The 21,646-nt window shown below is 34.8% G+C and overlaps 2 protein-coding genes across 2 annotated transcripts in view; both read left to right on the top strand.

Annotated features, from left to right (window-relative positions):
- The first annotated feature begins 7,757 nt into the window (after window positions 1–7,757).
- Window positions 7,758–21,646, top strand: part of LOC111512866 (ATP-binding cassette transporter scarlet) — a 68,169-nt gene continuing 54,280 nt past the window's right edge. Inside the window, exons 1-3 of the mRNA XM_074173339.1 lie at window positions 7,758–7,996; window positions 12,043–12,277; window positions 21,190–21,428. Of these exons, the coding sequence (XP_074029440.1) occupies window positions 7,925–7,996; window positions 12,043–12,277; window positions 21,190–21,428 (546 nt within the window). The 5' untranslated portion in view covers window positions 7,758–7,924. The remainder of the gene's footprint in view (window positions 7,997–12,042; window positions 12,278–21,189; window positions 21,429–21,646) is intronic.
- Window positions 16,556–19,208, top strand: LOC141481585 (uncharacterized). Its single transcript, XM_074173332.1, has 2 exons — window positions 16,556–17,722; window positions 18,067–19,208. The coding sequence occupies exons 1-2, from the start codon at window positions 17,275–17,277 to the stop codon at window positions 18,423–18,425; spliced, it is 807 nt and encodes a 268-aa protein (XP_074029433.1). The 5' UTR covers window positions 16,556–17,274; the 3' UTR covers window positions 18,426–19,208.

Raw genomic sequence — 21,646 nt, forward strand, 5'->3', positions numbered from 1 at the left:
GCAAACGGTTAAAAAATCTTTCCTCATTACAGAAGCTATGAAGCATTCACGGTCATATTCTACTAAAAAATCTGTTTAAAATCTGTTCAAAATCTGTTTTTCCGTTAACCAGCTGTCGCACCCCTACTAACGACAACCCTCAGAAGTCGAAACTTGTGCGAGCTAAGGATTAACGAGGTCTTACCTTTTAACGTGTGATTCCTAACACGGGTTGGACGATAGCAAGTGAAGATCGATCGTTCAGACTAGGGCTTGAACCACCGACCAACAGGGCAGTCAATTCGAGTGAGTGAACAAAGCACCCACGCTGAACCGCTTGGCTACCGACCGACCGATAGTATGATAGTATCTTTGTCGGGTTCAAAGACCATGTGTGTAATTAAATTTGTAAAAATTCATAAAAATTATAAAAACTCATTATCCCGAGAGATGCAATTATTCAAATACCTATATTGATAATTCATTTTGATATATTTCTCAGTTTTGTCTATATTCATCAAAACTCTGGTGGCTGATAATGTTATGCTTAGCTACTACTAATAATTCCAACTGAAAAGCGTTTTAAAATTGTCATAAAAAATGTTTTATCGAATTTGATTCCACAATACTTCGTGTACAAATTGAATAATGAGGTTAATGTGTGATTCAATGCTCATATGAGAAAGTAATTTTTCTCTAATGAACTCAAAAAAAAAATATATTCTGCGTCTTCTCTTATCATACATAGAAAATAATTGAATATGATCAATTCATTCACTCTCTGTTAGATCACCTATAGAACGAAATATTATGCATTTATTAACAGTGTTTTATTGAATGAAAGTTAAGGCTCAGTTTACACATAATGGACGTCTAGCAGAGACGAGGTGTTGACCTTTACCCCTTCCGTGTGAAGTGGGCCTGAAGTCCAAAAAGGTCCAGAATTTAGCTCCATAAGAAAATACATGGGATTTTGGCTCAGAACTCCTATAGCTAAATTACTTTGGTAGTTCGTATAAACTGGTTCGGGTCATTGTGATAAAGATTATTGACAATTCTTTTGCTAATTTTTTCCCAATATTTATGAAACGTCTTCAACAATTTCATGCATATCATTATTTTTTCACCCTGCGATATTTATATGTTTCATGTCAGTTGTGTTACGCTTCTTCCCACAGATTTCTCCTACTCTTTTTCATCATTTAGTATTATTTGTTTGATTTTTCTCAATTTTGGCTTTGTAATGATATATTTTTTTAGGAGTTCCTATAGCATTTATAGTTATCTCTCAGTATATCATTATTACGGTTTTGAATCCTCCTCCTTCGGTAAAACTAAGTTTTCGAACACAACCTGAATTATCAACTGGCGTATAAAAAGAAGATTCGGATCTTCTCTCTCATTAATTCACTACGAGTAAACCTTCTCGATGTTTTATCCGTGTTCGATAACGGGTGTTCCATCTAAACTTTTCGTTCTGTGTCCACAGATTCAAATGTACTCTCCCACCGTTTCCAAAAAATGGAAAATGGACCATAATAAATGGTGATGGGAAACCGGGAGAAGGGGTTGGAGTTGATACAGTACTGAAGTTTTGGTGTCATCCCGGATATAAATTAACTCCCAGATACCAATATTAATCTATTGCAACGTATTTAAAACAATATTTTTGTACTCGCCATCATTCGTAATTCCAGTGAGTGAGTACTTACAATCATAACATATTTCAGGATCGAGCAGAATGGTAAGGAATATGTTCCAATGACAATGTCATCTAAGTAGCTCCACTGAATCGTATACGATTCCACGACCGGAGTTACAGGCAGCATTGATGGGCATGGCACAAAAGCATACATTTACAATTCAGAATATGGAGGTAAATAATTCAATAAATTTCCAGACTATTGAAAATAATTTTTGGTGAGAACTGAGTTTCTTCAAATTGCTATCAACAACGGTTACAAGGCAGATATTATCGACTCCATTTTTTAAAAAAAAAAATGCAAAAACAATTCCTTTAACAGGTTTATCACAGATCAAAAAACGATAATAAGGTTCATAGGATATTGACATACTTTGGTGAAACTATACAAATAACATCGCTCGATTTTCGAACAAAAAAACGACTCCAATGTTGCCTACAGAACGAATGATAATCGAAGCAAATTTATTGAAAATAATAAAGACAGAACTTCAGGGTCGGATAGATCAGGAATATATAAGTTGACTTGTAGTTCTTGCCAAAAACTATATTGTGACAAATTGATGAATTAACTTTTTTAAACAAATTTATTTCCAATAATATCTCACTGATCACAATCTAATGTATTTATAACACTTAGCAACTAACGCCTAATTTATTTCCACTATTTGAATTTCTTGTTTAGCCGCTCCATTCACTTCCTGAACTGCCCCCTTGAGTCGGGAAGCCGGGCTCATATCGCGGTGATGTCATGTGCATATTGGTCAGGGGCGGCTTCAGATTCGTTACAATATATTGATCAAGCGGAGAGAACCTTTTTCCGAAGAATAAAAAAATAGGATTGGTATCTTAAATGAGTTTAACTATTACTATGACGTGTTACATTCGAAAGAGAAAGATTTGAAACTCAAGAGTTTGAAATTAACAGATTTGAAAATGCTGAAAATTTACTGAATGATCAAAAATAGAATTGAATACTTTTCCTCCATCGAATCTCTTTTCCAACGTGGAAATTGATAGTTAGTTTACAACATATCCATGAAATGGTTTTGTAAAATGTATTTCATAATGTTTACTTATCCGATTATTAAAACCCTTGAATCAGATGAAATGATCTTCAATGTCTAAAAAGAGGTTATTCATCAGAAATGAATGATTGCTTCCTTATTCATTTACCAACAAATATTACACTAGACTTTTGTTCAGTAATAAGTTTTAGAGTTAAACATAACTGAAAACGTATATACTGGGTGGATTTTCATTCAAATTCAAATTTATTGCATTCATATCCTATTGACAATAAATAGATCGGATTAGTCCAAGTTCACTAATTAAATTGTGTCTGATGATTATGTACATCTGAAATGATAAACATAAATAATGGTTAAAAAAATATATATTCTTGAATGAAACATCGAGTCAAAAACCGAATTCGAATCGGGTATTTCAGTGATGCATACTTCACCGTTTGTGAAAAATTACAAGACCATCACAAAGATAAAGCAAAATATGAAGAAGCATGAAAAGGTCAGTACTGGAAGTCACTAACCACAAAAAAGTTCAAATTTATGGAGAGAGTAAAAGCATCCTTCGGCAAGTACTTTCTTTAATTTGCTTTTTAAGATATCTGGACGTGTGCTCTCTCTCTCAATTCGAGGAGCAGAATGTTGAATAGGCGTATTTCCGTATCCACTGGAGCTGTTTCTGCATGGAGTGACAAAATTTCTTCGGTAAAATATTTCTTCTGTTTCCGGTGTCACACATGTGAATATTGCAATGCCTTCTAAAGCTGTTTAGGTTCTTGAAAAGGTGAGTCAACAGTTTTAATATATAAATAGAGGACACCTTGATAATTTTATTACTTCTGAAAATGTCTCTGCATGATGTCCTATAAGATAAGCAGAAAATACGTCTAATAATACGTTTTTGCAACACAAACACTCTGTAGTTCGGACGCTTGACTCCACACAACGATACTATATGAAAAAGCGGAGTACCCCAGTGCATAATAAACTTCAAGCAGACATTCTCATTCCAGCATGTTTTGGAGTGTAGTGATCACATAGAAACATTTGTTTAGCTTGCCACAACCACCATCGATTTGCGAGTTCCATGATAAGTTGCAGCCAAATTGTGTTCATTGTTTTTTATTATTATATATACTTTATTGTCCAAACAAAAAAATTTTTTTGACAAAGTTAGTGAATAAATTCAAAAGAATACAACAACGATAAAAATAAAATAAAAACAACATGAAAAATTAATTGACGCTCCGGGGCGACTGATTCCAGTGGCGCATTTGCTTTTTCAGCTGCAGGAAAACCCGGAAAAACCTGCAGCACCACATCATCTGAAAATATTGATCTAACAATGTCCTCTCTCTTATAAAACAAAATGTAGGGTGTGTCCAGAGGCTCCAATAAATTCAATGCATCGCCGGAACACTTCGTGATACGACTATCGTCAAACTTAAACCAGTCCGTTTCTTCTTTGACCAAGGCGTAATAATGACCAAATTCAACGCCAGAACCACAGTGAACAATGACTGCATGAATATTATAATAGTGGTCTGCTAGGTTGAAATGTTCATCTATTTCGAACCTTCCAAAGAGTTTCTTGCTTCCGTTAGAGGTTAAGTCTTGTTTGAAAATCATCAGTGTTATTATTAGATTGACTGGTGCCTCAGATATACTTGTTTCCTTATAACAGTCAGTTAGTTTGGCGCATGTTTGACAATACAGTCGATCATCACCTGTTAAAAATTTCATTTTCAGATGATTTAACAATAAGCTTTGCACGGACTGGTTATTAGTCATATTAGGAAAAGCTAGATGAAGTTCCAGAAATTCACATAAGTTTTCGATCCTTCTTGAACATTTACCACAAAGTAAACAAGTGCGGATTTTTCCACCAAAAGATTTACAAACACAAGACGAGATGAGCTGTACGGAATCATTCAGTCTAGAGCGGTCAGGAGTATTGATTTTGCTATTGTTTTGCTCACGAAGAGTATTCAACAAGAACCCCAAGAATACATAAATGTCCTATGACTATAAAAATATAAATAAAATATAATGTAGAGTAAAGTATAAAAACACTAAATAAAAAACCACAAACAATGGTTGAAACATACATACACATAAAACATGCTAAGTTAAAAATGATTGGTATAAAACTCAGTTAAACTCTAATAGGGTCTACTACTCAAAATTTCTTTAATAATTTTTCTGTACTGATGGGTATCAATATTTATCTCTTTAGTGTAAATCGGCAGATGGTTATACATCTTCACACCATTGTAAAATAAGGAGTCCTTGACCAGAGAGTTGCAAGGGATAGGTAATTTTAAATTTTGTTGCATGCTCTGACGAGTTGTATGATGATGGGTGGTAACCTCAAATTTCACAAGATGTTTCTGAATCAAACACACTGAGCTACAACCGTCAAACATTTTTTTATCTAAAAACCGTTGCCTACATGAGTCACGAGGTTTAGCTTTGCACAAATTTAAACAATCATGATTTTATGATGGTGTAAACTGATGTGTTTGAGGATTGTATCATGTGCAATAACCACTGAGTAACATCAAAAAGAGTTCAAGATCAATTTGGACCACTACATACCCTTATCGAGAATATCAGTTGTTTTCCAAATAAATGAATTCCAAGTACTCTCCACCTTGAACTCCACCTAACATTTGGTTCGACCACTGACAAAAAAGGTATCTGCATTCATTTACTTAAACATTGACGACGTTTGGGAAATGAAACTAACCCAAGAAAAACTGCAAGATTCATCAGATGTCTTTCCAATTGTAAAGACGGAGGCAGACTTCGGCCTCCGTATAGAATATCTGTAACTCTTGTTTTGACAAGTTGACAAGAGTTAGAATATGATAAGTTACTTCCAAGTAAAACATTTTTTTTGTAAAAAATACTTACGCAGAAGTTTATCGGAATAAACTAAAAAGTTTGCTCTTTCTAGACCTGTACAAAGTTTTTCATTACAATTTTTATTTTTTTACAGATTGTGGAAGGTAGAAGAGGTCGATGAAAAACTATGATTTCATCCTCAACAAAATTAGTATCATTCGATAGAACTTCGTTTGAAAACTTTCAATCAGTTATATTTCAATTTTTAGACCCATCAACTCCATTTTCACTATTGAAACATTGCAAATTACCAAGTTCTCGGGTTCATAGCAAATATTCGTGGAATAAAATTTTGATATCTTATTTTAGTCTTCGGAACACAAATGAAACACAACTGAATCGAATTAAATCTCATCAATAAGTGAAAAACATACATTCAATAATAAAATGAAAATATACATAATCAAGATACAAGTTCTTAAGCTAGTTGCAGAAGAAAATGAAGAGGAAGAAACAGTAAATATATTAAAATGGTACAAAACTGAGTGAAAATTCTATCGGAAAAAAATTACTGAGGATCTATCTATTCTCAAGAAACAAGTAGCTAACTAACTTCATTTGAGATTTTGAAAGAGGTTTTGTCAACATAATTAATTTTTATTGAGCTCTGTATTGCAAGTTTTGATTGGAACTGAATAAGGAACTGACAGTTAGTTAATACGTAGTGTATATGTATGGAAATCTGAAATGTTATCGTGGGTTATCGCTAATGATAAAATCTGGTGTTCAATTTGTTATAAGAATTCACAAATATACAAATATTCACATCAATATTTATATATATATATATATATATATATATATATATATATATATATATATATATATATATATATATATTTCTTTTATTTCTTTTATCATGTGGTAATATTGCTATATTCTAAACCGTAACAGATACGAAGACGACTAAATGGGAAAAAAGGTAACTGTCATCGGGTGGTGAATTTTGATTCGTCCGTCCATATCACTTTTTTAATATTTACAACTTCTCTATTTTTACGTCTTAATCAATTCGCAAATCGTACTCTCCTTCCGTAATCCCTTTCATTGAGGTGACGAATTTTGACGAAGTGTACATCGTCATTGTACACATCGTCATTGTACACTTCTAATACAATAACATTTTTTATTTTTCCATTTTTCGATATTTTTCTAAATAACAATTTCATTCGAAAAAAACTGGAGAAGGTCGAGAGTCCCCGTAAATTTTCTTCAAAATGATGCTGATAGTTCCATCTACTCACCAATAATGGTTCAAAATGGAAACCACGTCTATAATGAAATTCTAGATGAAATAATACAGAGAGCTTCTTCAATTGAGGCATCCCGACAATAGATGGCAATACTTCCTTCAAATTGAATATTCAAGATAAAATGGATTCATGATTTATTTGCCTCGAGGAATCATGAAATTCCTACGTTATATGAAAATTGAAATATCTCTAGATCTATAATAGATTGTCAGATAAAAAAAAGTTCATTTTGAGATGCTTAGCAAAAAATCTCAAATTCAGTTCATAATTTGATTATTGCAATGATAATTGCATAATATGATAATTGCAATATTCTCAACAAATTGGAATCATAATTCAAGAGACATCTTGTAGTAGTGTGTCCTGAATAAAACTTTATAGAGTTGGCGAAAGAAAACATCCAAATCGATTTAGCGTAGATTCAACTCTTACCAATAGATGGCGAGGTCAGAACAATCAACCAATGTTTCCTTTTCTTCAATAAAAGTGAATTTTATTTTTCGCTTATAGTTTGTTACGATTTAGAGCATTTTAAATGCCACATAATAAAATTATTTTCAAAAGTTCCTCTGAATATGAAGAAATATTAATAGAACACCTTGAAATTACCTCTAAATTTCCTAATGGAAAATAAAGACACGCTGAAACCTCATAAAAAATTGTGCCACTTTCAAGTTGATTTATAACTGAGAAAATTGTTCTCCAAAATGAAAGTTCATCTGAATTGATCAATAGCAGGACGATTAAAATGTCCCCATTCTTTTAGAAATGTAAAACCAGTTGGTGTAAATAAAAGGTTTTCTAGTGGAGTGATATACGATATAGCTAATGAACTAAGTACCTACATCGAAAGGTATCCTTTTACAGGGCATTTTTAGAATAACTTTCCGTACATGAGCAGTTGTTTCATAACTTCAGTAAATAATTATTTACACCAGACATTCAAAGCATACTGAATTATCTTATTTATTTTGGATGTAATATTCTTTTCATTGTGTGCTCACACAATTGTTGTGGTGTGGTTTCGTTATTACGTTATTTCTTGAACTGTGGCAAATATGGATGAAGAACGAACGCCTTTGTTGGTTCCTGAGGCTTCAGGGAAAAAAGCAAGCAGCAACTCGAATAATGTGAGTTTTCGTCATTGTAATACACTTGTTTAACGGTCAACAATATCAGATTTTTTGGGTTTGCTTGTCATTAGTGATTTGCATAATTGATTTTTATTTATTTTTTCGAAACGTGTAAAGTTGAAAACTTAACATTGAAATGATAATTTAATGCAAAATAAAGTTATAAATAAATTCTAATTTCCGCATAGTGAAAATAGGGCAAAGTAACAATGGCAATGTAGAAATTTGACGTTGGAAAAGTCCAATTATACAACTGCAAAAAATAAAAAACCTGACAGCAGTTTCATACATCGTTTCTATATCATACTTAATCAGGAGTTCATAAAACATTTTTTATTTTTAGATCAGGTTGAATGTTGAATATATTTTTTCAGAAAATTGTATTCTGAACAATAATCTTCGACATGCTTTGAGAATTCAACAATAACAACGCCTCGAAGAATGACTGATGAGACTCATTGATAAAATTGCAACTGCATATTAGGTTTTTTTTTTTTCGAAAATAGAAATGAAATCAAATAAGAATTGGATAGACAAAACAAGTCGAAAAGTTACATGGAATATATTTGTTTCACTTCAGAATTTCAACTCCTAACGACAATGAAAACATTTGTTTATTTTATTAGCTCATGGTCACAAATATGGAATGTACAGTTTATATGATAAATAAAGGCGATTATAATTTTTTTTTGCCGTAGTATGCGCTGGTCAGGCCCCATTCTCCGAAGCCCCGGAAGCCTCAGAGCGCAGGGCAACACCGGTGTCTCGTCAATACCATAAGAGTGCCGTTGATGGTAATATAGCACTCTTAGGGCCGCGTTATGTCGATGGATATAGGCCGAGACCGCGTATGCTGAACATGCTGATAGTAAAGTGCATTAGGGTCTCGGACGCTTCGCGACAGGCCCTGCATCTTGTTTCAGGAACCTCTATATCCATTACTCGACTGCAGAAGACTAAGTTGTTGAAGACACCATTCTGGCAAGCCATGATGAACCCCCCAGTTTCAGACTTCAACCCACTTGACCTGAGGAAAACGAAAGTCAGCCGCTTTGATGAGCCAAGGTCTTCAATGTTATTGAAGAAGACCCCATGCATTGGCTTATCCTTGTGTTTCCGCAGTAGTGAGGTGATCTCTGCGGCTTTTATATGTGCTTTTTGCTGAACGGATTCCAACTTGATGAAAGAGTTTTAATCTCCTCGTTCAGTATCGAAAACTAAACCGAGTTCATCAACTGCTCGGGCAGTTGCCCTAAAGAGAAATGCTTCAATTCTTGGTCTCTCATGGTCGTGGACCATGCAGAGAAGGAGATTCGAAGTATTGACGACTTTACAGGCTACATCCAGTACCGTTCTATCATTTAGACACTCCAAACTCAACGTCTCTCCGGCATCCAAATGGTGTAGGATGCTTCCATCTACGAGCTGCACATCCTCTTCGTAGTCCCAGCATCGTCCTCTTTTGAGATGGACCATTGCACATTTGTCTATCTCGAATAGCATGCGTGTACTTTTCCACCACCCTCAAAGACTTGTGAGATCCTTCTTTCCAGAGGCATACAGTTCAAGATCATCGATATAAAACAAATGGGCGACCTTGTGCCTCCAACATTTCAGCATGTCCGCATATGCTGGACGTGCATAGCAACGTGCATAGCAAGTGCTATCAGCATTATTATTATCATTTTTATTATTATTTGAATTAGAATAACGCAATTCATAATGGTAGTATACGACTTGTGTGACAATGCAAATACATGTACAATTTCTGAGAGCAACCATGAAATAAATTGAAAAATAGATTACTGATAATAAAAGAACTGTATGGAAGGGTAGAGCCAAACGATGAGGAAAAAGAAAGTGCGGTTGACCAATACAAAATGAGACTACAAATATCAATCGGACTAAGAGTATAACCTCAAAACTATCGGTTAGAATTAATTTATTATTTGTTTGTACATATAGGTAACATTTCAGATTCCTTATTGTTCAAATGATCCTTTTTGACAAAACTACTTCCAACTAGTCACTAGTTTGGTTTCTTGGTCATTTTATTTACTAGTAACTCATTTTTGGAAATAAAACTTGCCTCTGTCAGATTTTATCAGATTATAACAAATATGAAAGAGTATTGAAAGTTCCTCTGTCATTTTCTATATCATTCGAGATAGAGGTGATACTGCCAAAAATCGAAATTCGATAATTTTAGTTTCTGGTGAATATTTCAGAAAAAACCACTGATATCCTTGATCTGAGAAAAGATTATTTTAATTCCTTAAAATAGAAAACTTTTGTCGAATTTATTCGACCTTGTAGGTCTTACCGTTTACGAGAAAGCTAAAGACAGCTAAAAAAAGCCCTGTATATGAATAAACTATAATGATGAAATAATTATATCATCATTATAGTCATAATTCAATGAGTGACATTGAAAAGTTAATGAAAATGTTGGTGCAATGAGATATTTTTTTTACCTGTGAAAAGATTTTTAAAATTGTCGAAAAAGTTTCTGAGTTTATGGACTACTAACAAACAAACATATAAAAAACAAATATCTTGATGATATTAGTTTAGATAAGTTAGGTTAGGTTAGGTTAGGTCCAAACTGAGTGGGTATATTCAACCCTCCACCGCAACCCGCAATGGTTTATTGTGTTTCACACCTATTCTCACTCGGCCAAACAAACCCAGCTTCTTAATGAAGCCGATTAGTTTGTATGGTGAGTGGTCTTTCAGGTCAGATGGTAAGAGTACTGCTCTGCCGACCTCTAAAGACCTGATTCGGTCCCCAGCGGGGCAGGCACAAAGTATATACTCTGTTAATGAGGTAGTCGGATTGTCAAGTTGCAAGATTCCCACCTTGATACCCACGACAACCTTTCCATATGAGGGTTTTTGCACGTCAGCTACACCTGACGATGCCTTAGATTCAGCCGTGCAGGGCTTTTTGCCTCTGGTTTTGGTGAAACCTCACTTGAGTGCAAACGTTTGCTAAACCTGCTCATGGGGGGTTAGTTCCCCCACCTGAGACAGATTCTGTGTACGCCGCAGCTCTCGTTTCTGAACTGAATTTACAGGGAGGTCAGTTGGAGTCGTAAACTCGACATCCATCTCCTCTATAGACTCGCTTCTGAACTAAATTCACAGGGAATTCAGTTGGAGTCGTAAACTCGACATCCATCTCCTCTGTAGACTCGCTCCTGAACTAAGTTTACAGAGAGGTCCGTTGGAGTCGTAAACTCGACATCCATCTCCTCTGTAGACTCGCTCTTGAACTAAATTTACAGGGAGATCAGTTGGAGTCGTAAACTCGACATCCATCTCCTCTGTAGACTCGCTCCTGAACTAAATCTACAGGGAGGTTCGTTGCAGTCGTAAACTCGACATCCATCTCCTCTGGAGACTCGCTCCTGAATTAAATTTACAGGGAGGTCAGTTGCAGTCGTAAACTCGACAACCATCTTCACTGTAGACTCGCTCCTGAACTAAATTTACAGGGAGGTCAGTTGGAGTCGTAAACTCGACATCCATCTCCTCTGTAGACTCGCTCCTGAATCAAATTCACAGGGAGGTCGGTTGGAGTCGTAAACTCGACATCCATCTCCTCTGTAGACTCGCTCCTGGACTAAATTTACAGGGAGGTCAGTTGGAGTCGTAAACTCGACATCCATCTCCTCTGTAGACCCGCTCCTGAACTAAATTTACAGGGAGGTCCGTTGGAGTCGTAAACTCGACATCCATCTCCTCTGGAGACTCGCTCCTGAATTAAAATTACAGGGAGGTCAGTTGGAGTCGTAAACTCGACATCTCGACATTTAGATAAGTACTCACGATTCAATTTCAGAGCCCTTTTCATTTATTATGACTTTATTTAGGATATCGACTAAAAACATCGAATTATTTGCACCTAAATGAAAAAATCCAGTTAATTTTGTTTTTTTTTGTACCTATTTATGCAAAAGGGAAAGAATACTGACATTCACCACTCGACTTTTGTGAACATTTTTCTCCCTACTTTTTAAACTGTGTTTTTTCTTTTCAAGAGTGAAAGTAGTTCTGGGGCATCATCGATCAAACTCGGATACATCGGAATTCCATTTTATGGAACAGAATTGGGATCCAAAGCAGCAAAAGTAGTACCAATAGGAGAAAGGATAACGTATACCTGGAACAATATAAATGCATTTGCTGCTAGTAATGACCACATAAGAAAAAAGTATATATGTTGTGGAGAAAGCATTGCCACAGGAGGACAAAAAAAGCACATTTTGAAAAATGGTGAGAACCTCATCCAGATATTTTGGAATATTTTTGTTATATTTGCATTCCTTAATTCTTTATTTCCTTGTCCGTTGGGAAACGGTCATTATCCACCCCAGTCAATCTAATGACATCCATATGAAACCACTTCCACTTGTGAATATATTTAAATATTGTATATTTCATTCACCTAATGGAATTTTCAAAAATGGGTTTCCTACGGAAACGCCATCTCTTTGATATCTAGATTTCTTGTCAGTTTACTGATAATGCACTTAATCATAGAAAAATGTTCATATCAATTGTTGATATTCATAATATTTTGATTTATTTTGTGATTTATGTGATATGTAATATTTTGATGTGATATGTTTTGATGTGATAATATTTTGATGTGTTGATTTTAATAAAAGTTGTGATTTTAAATCCGACAGTAACAATTACCGTACATACTGAAGTCATTAAAATCTATCTATCTAGATAGAGAGTGCATCCAGGAGACAATTTAATAAAAAGCATAATGTCAAAGGGATCACATGAAATTCTAATACTATTTCATCTTGACTATTGTGTTTTTCATCTCTGTTCATTTTTGTCCAACGAAAGTCTAATATTCAGTATATATCTGAAATAAGATTCATCTTGGGAAAGAAGTTTCGACTTTCTTCTTTTCCATCTTCATACAAAAATGTGGGGATCTTTCGAAGAAGAGTAGTAAGCAAGTCATTCCAAAATAGATTCTTCACAAAGATGTGTAGACCATGCTAAGAAGTAACTTTCCGACATGAACTGAAGAAAAAAAACGCTCTCGAAATAACTACTTTCATGCAAACATTGATATACTTTTATATGAACATTGAATTATACAAAAACACTTTTTCCTATTCAGTTATACTCCAAACATCCGTTATGGAATTAAATCAGACATCATTCATACTACACTACATACACTACACAATGTAGTGTATGAAAGAAATAACATATCACTTACTGTCTGTCATCCTCAATGGCGGACATCCAATGTTTCGGAATAATATATTTGCCTTATTACCTCTTCAGCACTAATCTGGATAACATTACGAAATCAAGCACTCAATTCATTCATAAAATTATGACTGTATTTCACGAATGAGTTAAATCTGCTCATGCTTCTGTCATGGATGGCGGTACGTAACAACAATCACTCATCTATTTTTTTCAAGGACAAAACACAAGCACTACAGAAATATCCTCAATTGAATCGCTGGAGATCAAATCTATTTGGAAAAACGTTTTCAGGAAGTTTATTCCACATAAACGCAGTTCTCCATATAGAAGAGTTCTTAAACAGTGAAGTTCGAGGTGTACTGAGTTGAACCTCGAAACGATGAGCAGCCACAGTCCGTCGCGTATTTATGATATGAAGCGCTCTTGGTGGAATCAAATGTACCAAGTCACTATAACACCTCCCGTGAAAGTAGCTATAGAAGAGAGACAAATCTCCAACCTTTTTTCGATGTTCCATGCTATCAAGGTTGCACGTAATGTTCGCATCTCTAATCAGGCGGATGGCTCTTCTCCAGATGGAATCTAGCAACTTCAGTGTATGTTTAGGAGCAGAGAGCATGACAATAATACTCCAAAGAAGGTCTGATCTGAGCATTATGAAGCATCAAAAGTTGGTGAGGTGTGTACAATTTTCTGGTTCAGAACAGCGTTCCAAGCTTTTGAGAAGCAGTGTTCGTAGTTCGCTGCGACATTATTGTGCCACGGCCAAAACCCAATGAACTGATCGAAGCAGAAAGCGAAATTGTCTGTCCTGACATTATTACACCAGCGTTGATGGTGAAACTGATTAACAGACACTCAGACTTGCGCACATTGAAGAGGAGGTGGAAAATATAGCAGATCAGATAACTGGTATAGTAATAATCTACTCTGCCTGAACAAAAACAAAACACAATAACTGACCTTTTCCGCGAATCACATACTCTCAAATGGTGGCACTGTTAAACTCCTTGGAATAACCTTGGACGATAATTTACTACTACATATACATCAAAACAAAAATGCCTACTAAACTGATGTGGAGTTCCATAACTACAATACCAGAAATAAAAATCAGCTAAGAGAACCAAGACATCATCTAAGCAAGTCAACCAGAAACTCTGTTCATATTAGGATATATAACGAATTACCTGACGAAATTAAAAACTTAAACTTAAAAAACTTAAATGTAATCAATACAAAGCAGAAATCAAGAAAATATGCTCCCACCATTGTTTCTACACAGTTGACGAATGTATGGCCTGCAATATATAAAGTATTGTCCTATTGTCTGTCACACATTTATGATACATATTCACAGATCTGCCTCCCAACATATTTCGCTGAAAAACTCCGCTAATAATTCACCTATTTGATTTCCTGCTTGGCAACTTTTATCTGTATTTATAATGTTTTATGCCAATATGATTTTTTGTTTTGAAGTGCATACTGTGTTCTACTATTTTATACATACCTCACCTCATGACCTGCTACAAATGTAATTTTTTATGTAACGTCGCCAATAAACGTCTATCTATCTTTCTATCTCGTATCTATTCGAGAGATATCCATCGACGGCCACTTGCAGGGAACGTTCTTTCAGGTAGCTGGAGAGTCATACACAAAAATGATCTGACAAGCCATAGCATCGAAGTTTGGCCAGCAAACCCTCATGCAACACACGGTCAAATAAGGCCTTAGAAATATCAAGTGCAACAGATATTGACTCTCCATGTTTCTCGATTGTGTTATTCCAAATATGAGTGACATACGATAGAAAGTTGCCTGTTGATCTTTGTTTCCGAAAGCCATATTGATGAACGCTCAAGATGTTGAAGCCTTCCAAATATTTGGGGATATGGTGGTTTACGGCTTTCTCTATGATTTTTGATATCACTGAGAGCAAAGCGACTGGTCTATAGTTATTTGGAAGATTTTTCTTGTCCTTTTTGGGAATAGGCTGAACGGGAGCAATCTTCCAACAAGAAGGAAAAACCCTTTTCTTGTAAGACAGGTCGAAAAGTCTGCAATATACTGGTCCGAGCTCATTTGCGCACTTTTTAAGTACGATGACGGGAACTTCATCATAGCCAGACGCCTTGTTGATATAAACAGTGTCAGGCCTTTCACGAACAGTTTCTGAGGGGTGCAAGGGTCAGGCGGGAGGAAGGGAAAAAGTGGAGCTTGCAAGTAGCCGAGATATGCGCATAAACACAAGGTTTGTTCTGGTTCTAACATCCCAAAACGTTTGGAAACTGCGCAAGATATGATGCGTACAAACAAAAAATCTCAAACAGTCCGAAATAGTCTCGGACATTTGTTTGAACCAGAACGCTTTTGAGGAGACCACTGTGCCACCTATCGTATATATGAAGAGACGAAGACGAGAAAATACTATTAATCATGTCCATTTTGTTATGTAGCGTATCCCTATAGTCAGCTCAAATGTTATCTACCCTCAATCATCAATTATTTAAATCAAATAATTAAAAAAACATCCTAGCAAATAGCCCAAACAAATTTCCACATGAATGCGCATGAGCAACGGGAACAGTTCTCAACAGTTCAGCTTCGAGAGCAAGAACGATTCGGGACGGTTCAAAACAGTTCAGGATCATTTCGCAGTCGAAACCAGAACAGAGGATTCATCAGTCCGAAATTATCCTGAATAAACCAGAACGCTCTATATCAACTGCGCATAATCCTGACGTCCTGGGACCTGAATTTTGTAGAACCAGAACAAACCTTTACAATATCGGTACAGAAAGAACTCGACAGTAGTGGTACGTAAAATACATTGTAATCGTGTTTCTAGGTTTGCGGTTGGATTATTGCTGTTTTATTTCGGTTTAGTTCAGTTCGAAAGTATGAGTTGTGCTTAATATACATTAAAAGAGAAATAGAAGGTTGTTGGACGATATGTATATGGAAAGCAAACATTGTTGGAGAGACGTTGGTCCTAAAAAAATAATGAGTTTGAGTATAAGGCGAATTAGTGCAAAAACAAGAATCGCTAAGCTATCCAAATACAAGTAAGTAAACTTTTTTTATTTTCAAAGAAATACCGAAACCTTGAATTGTACTGGAGAAGTGAAAAGTTTATTTCCGCGTACATTATATACGCCGTTAAAATTTTACGCGTATTTATAGAGTTCAACTTTATGCACTAGGCCGTGAATTACACTTTTTGTACTCACAACATATCATTCATTAGTTCCATAAATATTATATATGTGTCTTATTCTTTATTATTTCAGGTCCAGGTAACGAATGAGTTACCTTTAATTTTGGAAAATAATAAGAATAACGATCCAAATATGGAAAATATATCTGCAGATCAATTGGAAAGCGATAACAAAGAGATATCATCATCAGATACGAATTCTGGTGAAGATACAAAAACCCAAATGGATAGTAAAACCAATGAATGTAAAAAAAGAAATTTCAAATACACTGTTGAAAAAAAAATTATTTTTTCCATGCACTGAAAATAATTTCACTTCCAGAAAATCATGATCCCGGTACGGAATGCACTTTGCAAAATGTTGTTATTGATAAACATCGTTCTGAATTCGCATCGACTATAAAATTGAAATTTAACATGTGCAATAGATATTATAATATAAAAACTAACTATGATGCCGAAGGAGTGAATGAACAAGCGGTTTTTGGGATCATGTCGATAGGATTGGGATACAAACATGTTGAAAAGATCGCAGCAACATTAGAAATTCCTTATGGATCCCATCGAACATATGATGAATTGCACAATAGAGTTTGTGATAAGATAGAGGAGAAATCACAAGAAGTAATAGATGAAGCAATAGAAGAAGAAGAAAAAATTGCTATTGATTGCTATTATCAACGGAATTCCATTTATTACCATAAAATGCGATGGATTTTGGGCCAAAAGATCGTATAAAAGAAACTATACGTCATTGTCTGGTTGAGGTGTGGAGATTGGTGCAAAAACTAATGAAGTCATTAGCATGGGTGTTAGAAATAAATATTACGTTGTGTGTAAAAAACATGAAAATAAAGGAAATCAGCCAAAGCCCCATCGCTGTTTCAAAAATTGGATGTTGTCTTCAAGTGCCATGGAATCGGATGTAATTGCAGCAGCATTTCAACAAAGTTTGGAAAAGCACGGAGTAATTTTCAAAACGATGATTGCGGATGGAGACAGCTCCTGTTATCAAAAGTTATTGGCACGCGACCCTTACGCAGAATACAACATTACAGTGGAAAACATTGAATGTAGAAACCATCTCCTAAGGAATCATGTTAAGAAGTTGGCAGATATTTGCAAGAACAAACATGCTGGCCCTGCAGTTTTGAGAAAAAAATTAAGGTCAATAAACGATTATTTTATCAAAACAAATGAAAAAATCTATAAGAAATATACCCCAATAATTATCAACATTGAAATATTCTCGGGTTATAATACTTTTTTTTAATAATTTCAGAAGAATCTTCTGCGGTTTAGGTCTTCAGTACCAAGGGCTATTGAATATAGATCAGAAGAAAATGCTTTTTTATATGAAAAAATTGAAAACTCAAGGAAAGATATTGAATGGGCCCAGTCATATTTTAGGAGAACACAGAAATTGTTAATCATACTTCTGCAATGAAAAGTCGAATGCAAACTCAATAATAACTGATATGAAGCTTACAGGTGAGTGAAATTCATTTATCAAGATGAGATTGAAATTTAATTAGAATATTCAAATTAAAACATTGATGATATGTGAATCGTATACTAACTTATCATTTTTTTTCAGCTATATACGAAATAATGATGGTCCCAGTCAAATATCTTGCTACGCATTTCAAAAGTTTATTATGTAATGTCGATACGAATACTTTTGAACAATTTAATTCCATCATTTGTAAACACATAGGTGGAAAACGGATCAATTATTGTTCAAGACGATCCTTTCAAGCAAGATGTGAAGCTTCTGTGGAATGGAATACAAAACATTTTGTGTCCATTTTATCGCAGTCGCTAACAGGAAGAATGCCTGCTCTATCAAAAAAAATTGAGAGGAAATACACACATCGTCGCAAAATTTGCATTAAAAACAGGGCCTGGCAAAAAAGTAACAACGAGGATTACAGTGAATGTTGCAAATTTAGATGATGAAGGATTCAAAGTATGTAAAGAGGATTACATCGCTGAAAATTTCAGAAAAACCGTTGAAGAGCTGAAAAAAATAGAAATGCTTTCTAAAACCCAAAGTGGATGCAAATTATGGCATGACGAAAGGGAAAAAAAATAACGGCATCAAATTTTGGAGATGCATGGAAAGCAATACGAAGAAACGGAGGGCCCTTGCATTCGAAATAGAAGTAAAGCAAAAAATACTAAAATGTGGTCTTTACGTCGATAAAGATCAACAATTTCTTGGTGCTTCGCCAGAAGGAGTCTCGCAAGACGGTACTGCTATTATTGAGGTGAAATGTCCATATTCGGCGAAATCGATTACTCCTCAAGAAGGAATCGAAAATGGAAAGATAACGTTTTGTAGAAAGAAAACTGGAGCTGTCAATTCGAGTCACAAATGGTATTATCAAATACAAGGCCAGTTGCATGTAACTGGATATAAAAAGTGTATTTTCGGAGTTCGGCCTTTCAAGGGAATCAAAATTACTGAAATTGAATGGTACGAAAATTTTTGGAAAAGTAAAATGCAAGGACACCCTACATTTCGTTTTATAAGAGAGTGGACATTGACAGTTCAAGATCTTCAGATGATGTGGTGCTACAGGTTTTTCCGGATTTTCCTACAGCTGAAAAAGCAAATGCGCCACTGGAATCAATGAAGTCGCTCCGGAGCGCCAATTAATTTTTATTGTTCTTTTCATTTTTATCTTCGAAGATAAAGTTCAATAATTCCTTAATTGATTGTTTTAACAGCAAATAAATTTATTTGATAATATAATTTTTTTATTGAAACTTTTTTAAACTCCCCAAGTTGTGACAAAGAGAAATATTTTGCATTTTTGTGTATTTGCACGTAGTTCACTTTGGGTGAACACACTTTTATTAAGTAGAAAATTTACTGAGAAATAGACAATGAATATGTTTTCCGCCTACCTCTATCGAAAGTATACATTTCGTGACCTCATTGTAGGAAGTAAAGCCGTACTTTTCCTCCCTAAAGTAAAAGTGACGTATGGTACGTCATCTTTGAAATTTTTTTTAGTGTGTTTGTATAAAAGTTTTTTTTTGAAAATGTTTTTTTATTATTTTTATTTTTAACTTTCTATTTCTCTTGTTATTGACAACTACAAATAACATTTTTTCCGTTTATTTCGCCTCCATCTTCATTTTTTGTTTCAAAAAAATCATAATCGCCTACCTTGAAAACCCCCAGATTTCAATTTTGAATAAATCGGGCGATAATCACAAAACTCGTCCACTATTCTGGAGCCACCACGTTGAATTTCACAATTTTGACATAAGAATCATAATCTCCGACCCCAAAAACCCCTAGATACCAAATTTTAATCGAATCGGACTATAATAACAAAACTCGTTCGCCATATTAAGTCTCCATTTTGTATTTTCTGTTAACAAAAATTTCATAATGCATTGTCACCGGGATTATGTACACCTGCAAAATTTCAAATCAATCGGATAATTAGAACTGGGTCAAATTCAACTTGCAATATTTCTTACATTGTTGGTTAGTTTGTTACCTGCAAGTGAACCTAATCCTACAAGCTTAATCTTGTCTAAATATACATTATATGCTCTAACACGTAATTATAATTTTGACCACTTCCTGTGAAATATCCAGTACTAAATATTTATTCCCAATAATTTCGGAATATCCCATTTACATTTTATTGAAGAAATATTAAAATATGTATACACGCGCCGCTGTTCTAGGGGCGTGGCTACTACCGCAAACTTTCTCTGATTATTCTATCGCGCCTGAATTAAGTCAACTAGCGATGATCTGATGTGAATAATTTGCCTAACTAGTGGCGTTTCTATAAATTTAATTTTGCAAAATATGATCTTATAAATATTTTTATTTGGAAACTGAGTGTCTTATTGTGAGCTACATAGGCATTGTAAGGTTCCGACGAAGACATATTTGAATTTTTAGTAAGCATTATCCTGTGCAGAAGTTCAATAAAACTCCTTCAAACAAGACATTTCACACAATAATATTTGGAATAGTATTTCATTTTCTCAAAAAATCTCCTCGTCCAAACCTTCCATGCCCTTTTCTGAATATAATGAAATGAGCAGAAATCCTTCAAACATATCCGTCATTACACATTTTGATAAAGCGTACGTGTCTGTAGGCATACCCGGCAAAACCGGGCCTCTCACTCTTGAGCTGTTTTGAAAATCACCTGACTAAACGCTGTCGAAAAGTAATTTTCGGCATTGTGGATTCTAGTGTGGGACTAGTGGGTGGTGCCTTTACTAGAAAATAGACTGTGGAGTGGGACGCAAATTGGTCATCAAGTAGATTAGCTTTTTCTATGGCTGTTGTTGCAATTCAACCATACTCTTGTATTAGTGGTGGAATTGTGGATCTTGTAAATTTCTTTCAGAGACCCTTTCATTTTATGGAAATAAATCCGAGTCCCAATCCTTGTTTGCTTATTTCGAATCGGAGATTGGAATTCATCAGACTTTGAAGTAACTAAGGTTATCGTTCATTTTTCTGAACCACAATAAAGGAGTTATTTTGAAAAAGGCATCAATGTTTGCTTAAAAATACCAAGTGGTGCAAAAATTGAATGTTTTAATGACTGAGTATAGTTACGAAAATAATTTGAACGTGGAAAATTATATTATAAGAATAAGATATATGAATTATAACACAGTTATAGACAAGATGGAAATGAAACAATTCTAATGTTGCCAATATTTTCTGCAGTGATTGGTGCGGCATACCCTGGAGAACTTCTAGCAATTCTTGGATCCAGTGGTGCTGGAAAAACGACACTACTGAATGCCTTAACATTCAGACCAACGAGAGAAGTAGTTGTAACTGGAACAAGATGTGTGAATGGTATTCCAATCAATTCAGGAAAATTGACCAGCTTGTCAGCTTACGTTCAACAAGATGATCTATTTATCGCTTGTATGACAGTTAGAGAACAATTGATTTTTCAGGTGAGTTGTCTTCATATATCAATTAAAATGTAATATGGTACAACAAAATGATATTGGTGTTGGATATTCGAATTTACACCAACAATGTTTCGAAAGCTAGACAGACGATTTTCATTGAATGATATTTCAATAAACTATTTATTATGAAGAAAAAAACTTTCTATGTTTTTTACCACTTTTATTTGTAACTAACGTAACTGCAGTTTCATACTATACGG

Source organism: Leptinotarsa decemlineata, unplaced genomic scaffold, assembly GCF_025532065.1.
Source record: "Leptinotarsa decemlineata unplaced genomic scaffold, Ldec_3_MD MMD2_tig00000218_RagTag_RagTag, whole genome shotgun sequence".
Classification (NCBI taxonomy): domain Eukaryota; kingdom Metazoa; phylum Arthropoda; class Insecta; order Coleoptera; family Chrysomelidae; genus Leptinotarsa; species Leptinotarsa decemlineata.

Bases quoted from the DNA above. Each gene is read 5' to 3' on its own strand.
- LOC141481585 (XM_074173332.1), top strand. From the start codon at position 17,275: ATGGGTGTTAGAAATAAATATTACGTTGTGTGTAAAAAACATGAAAAT. The intron at 17,723-18,066 runs GTTATAATACTT...ATTTTTTTTCAG, and splicing joins CAACATTGAAATATTCTCGG to CTATATACGAAATAATGATG.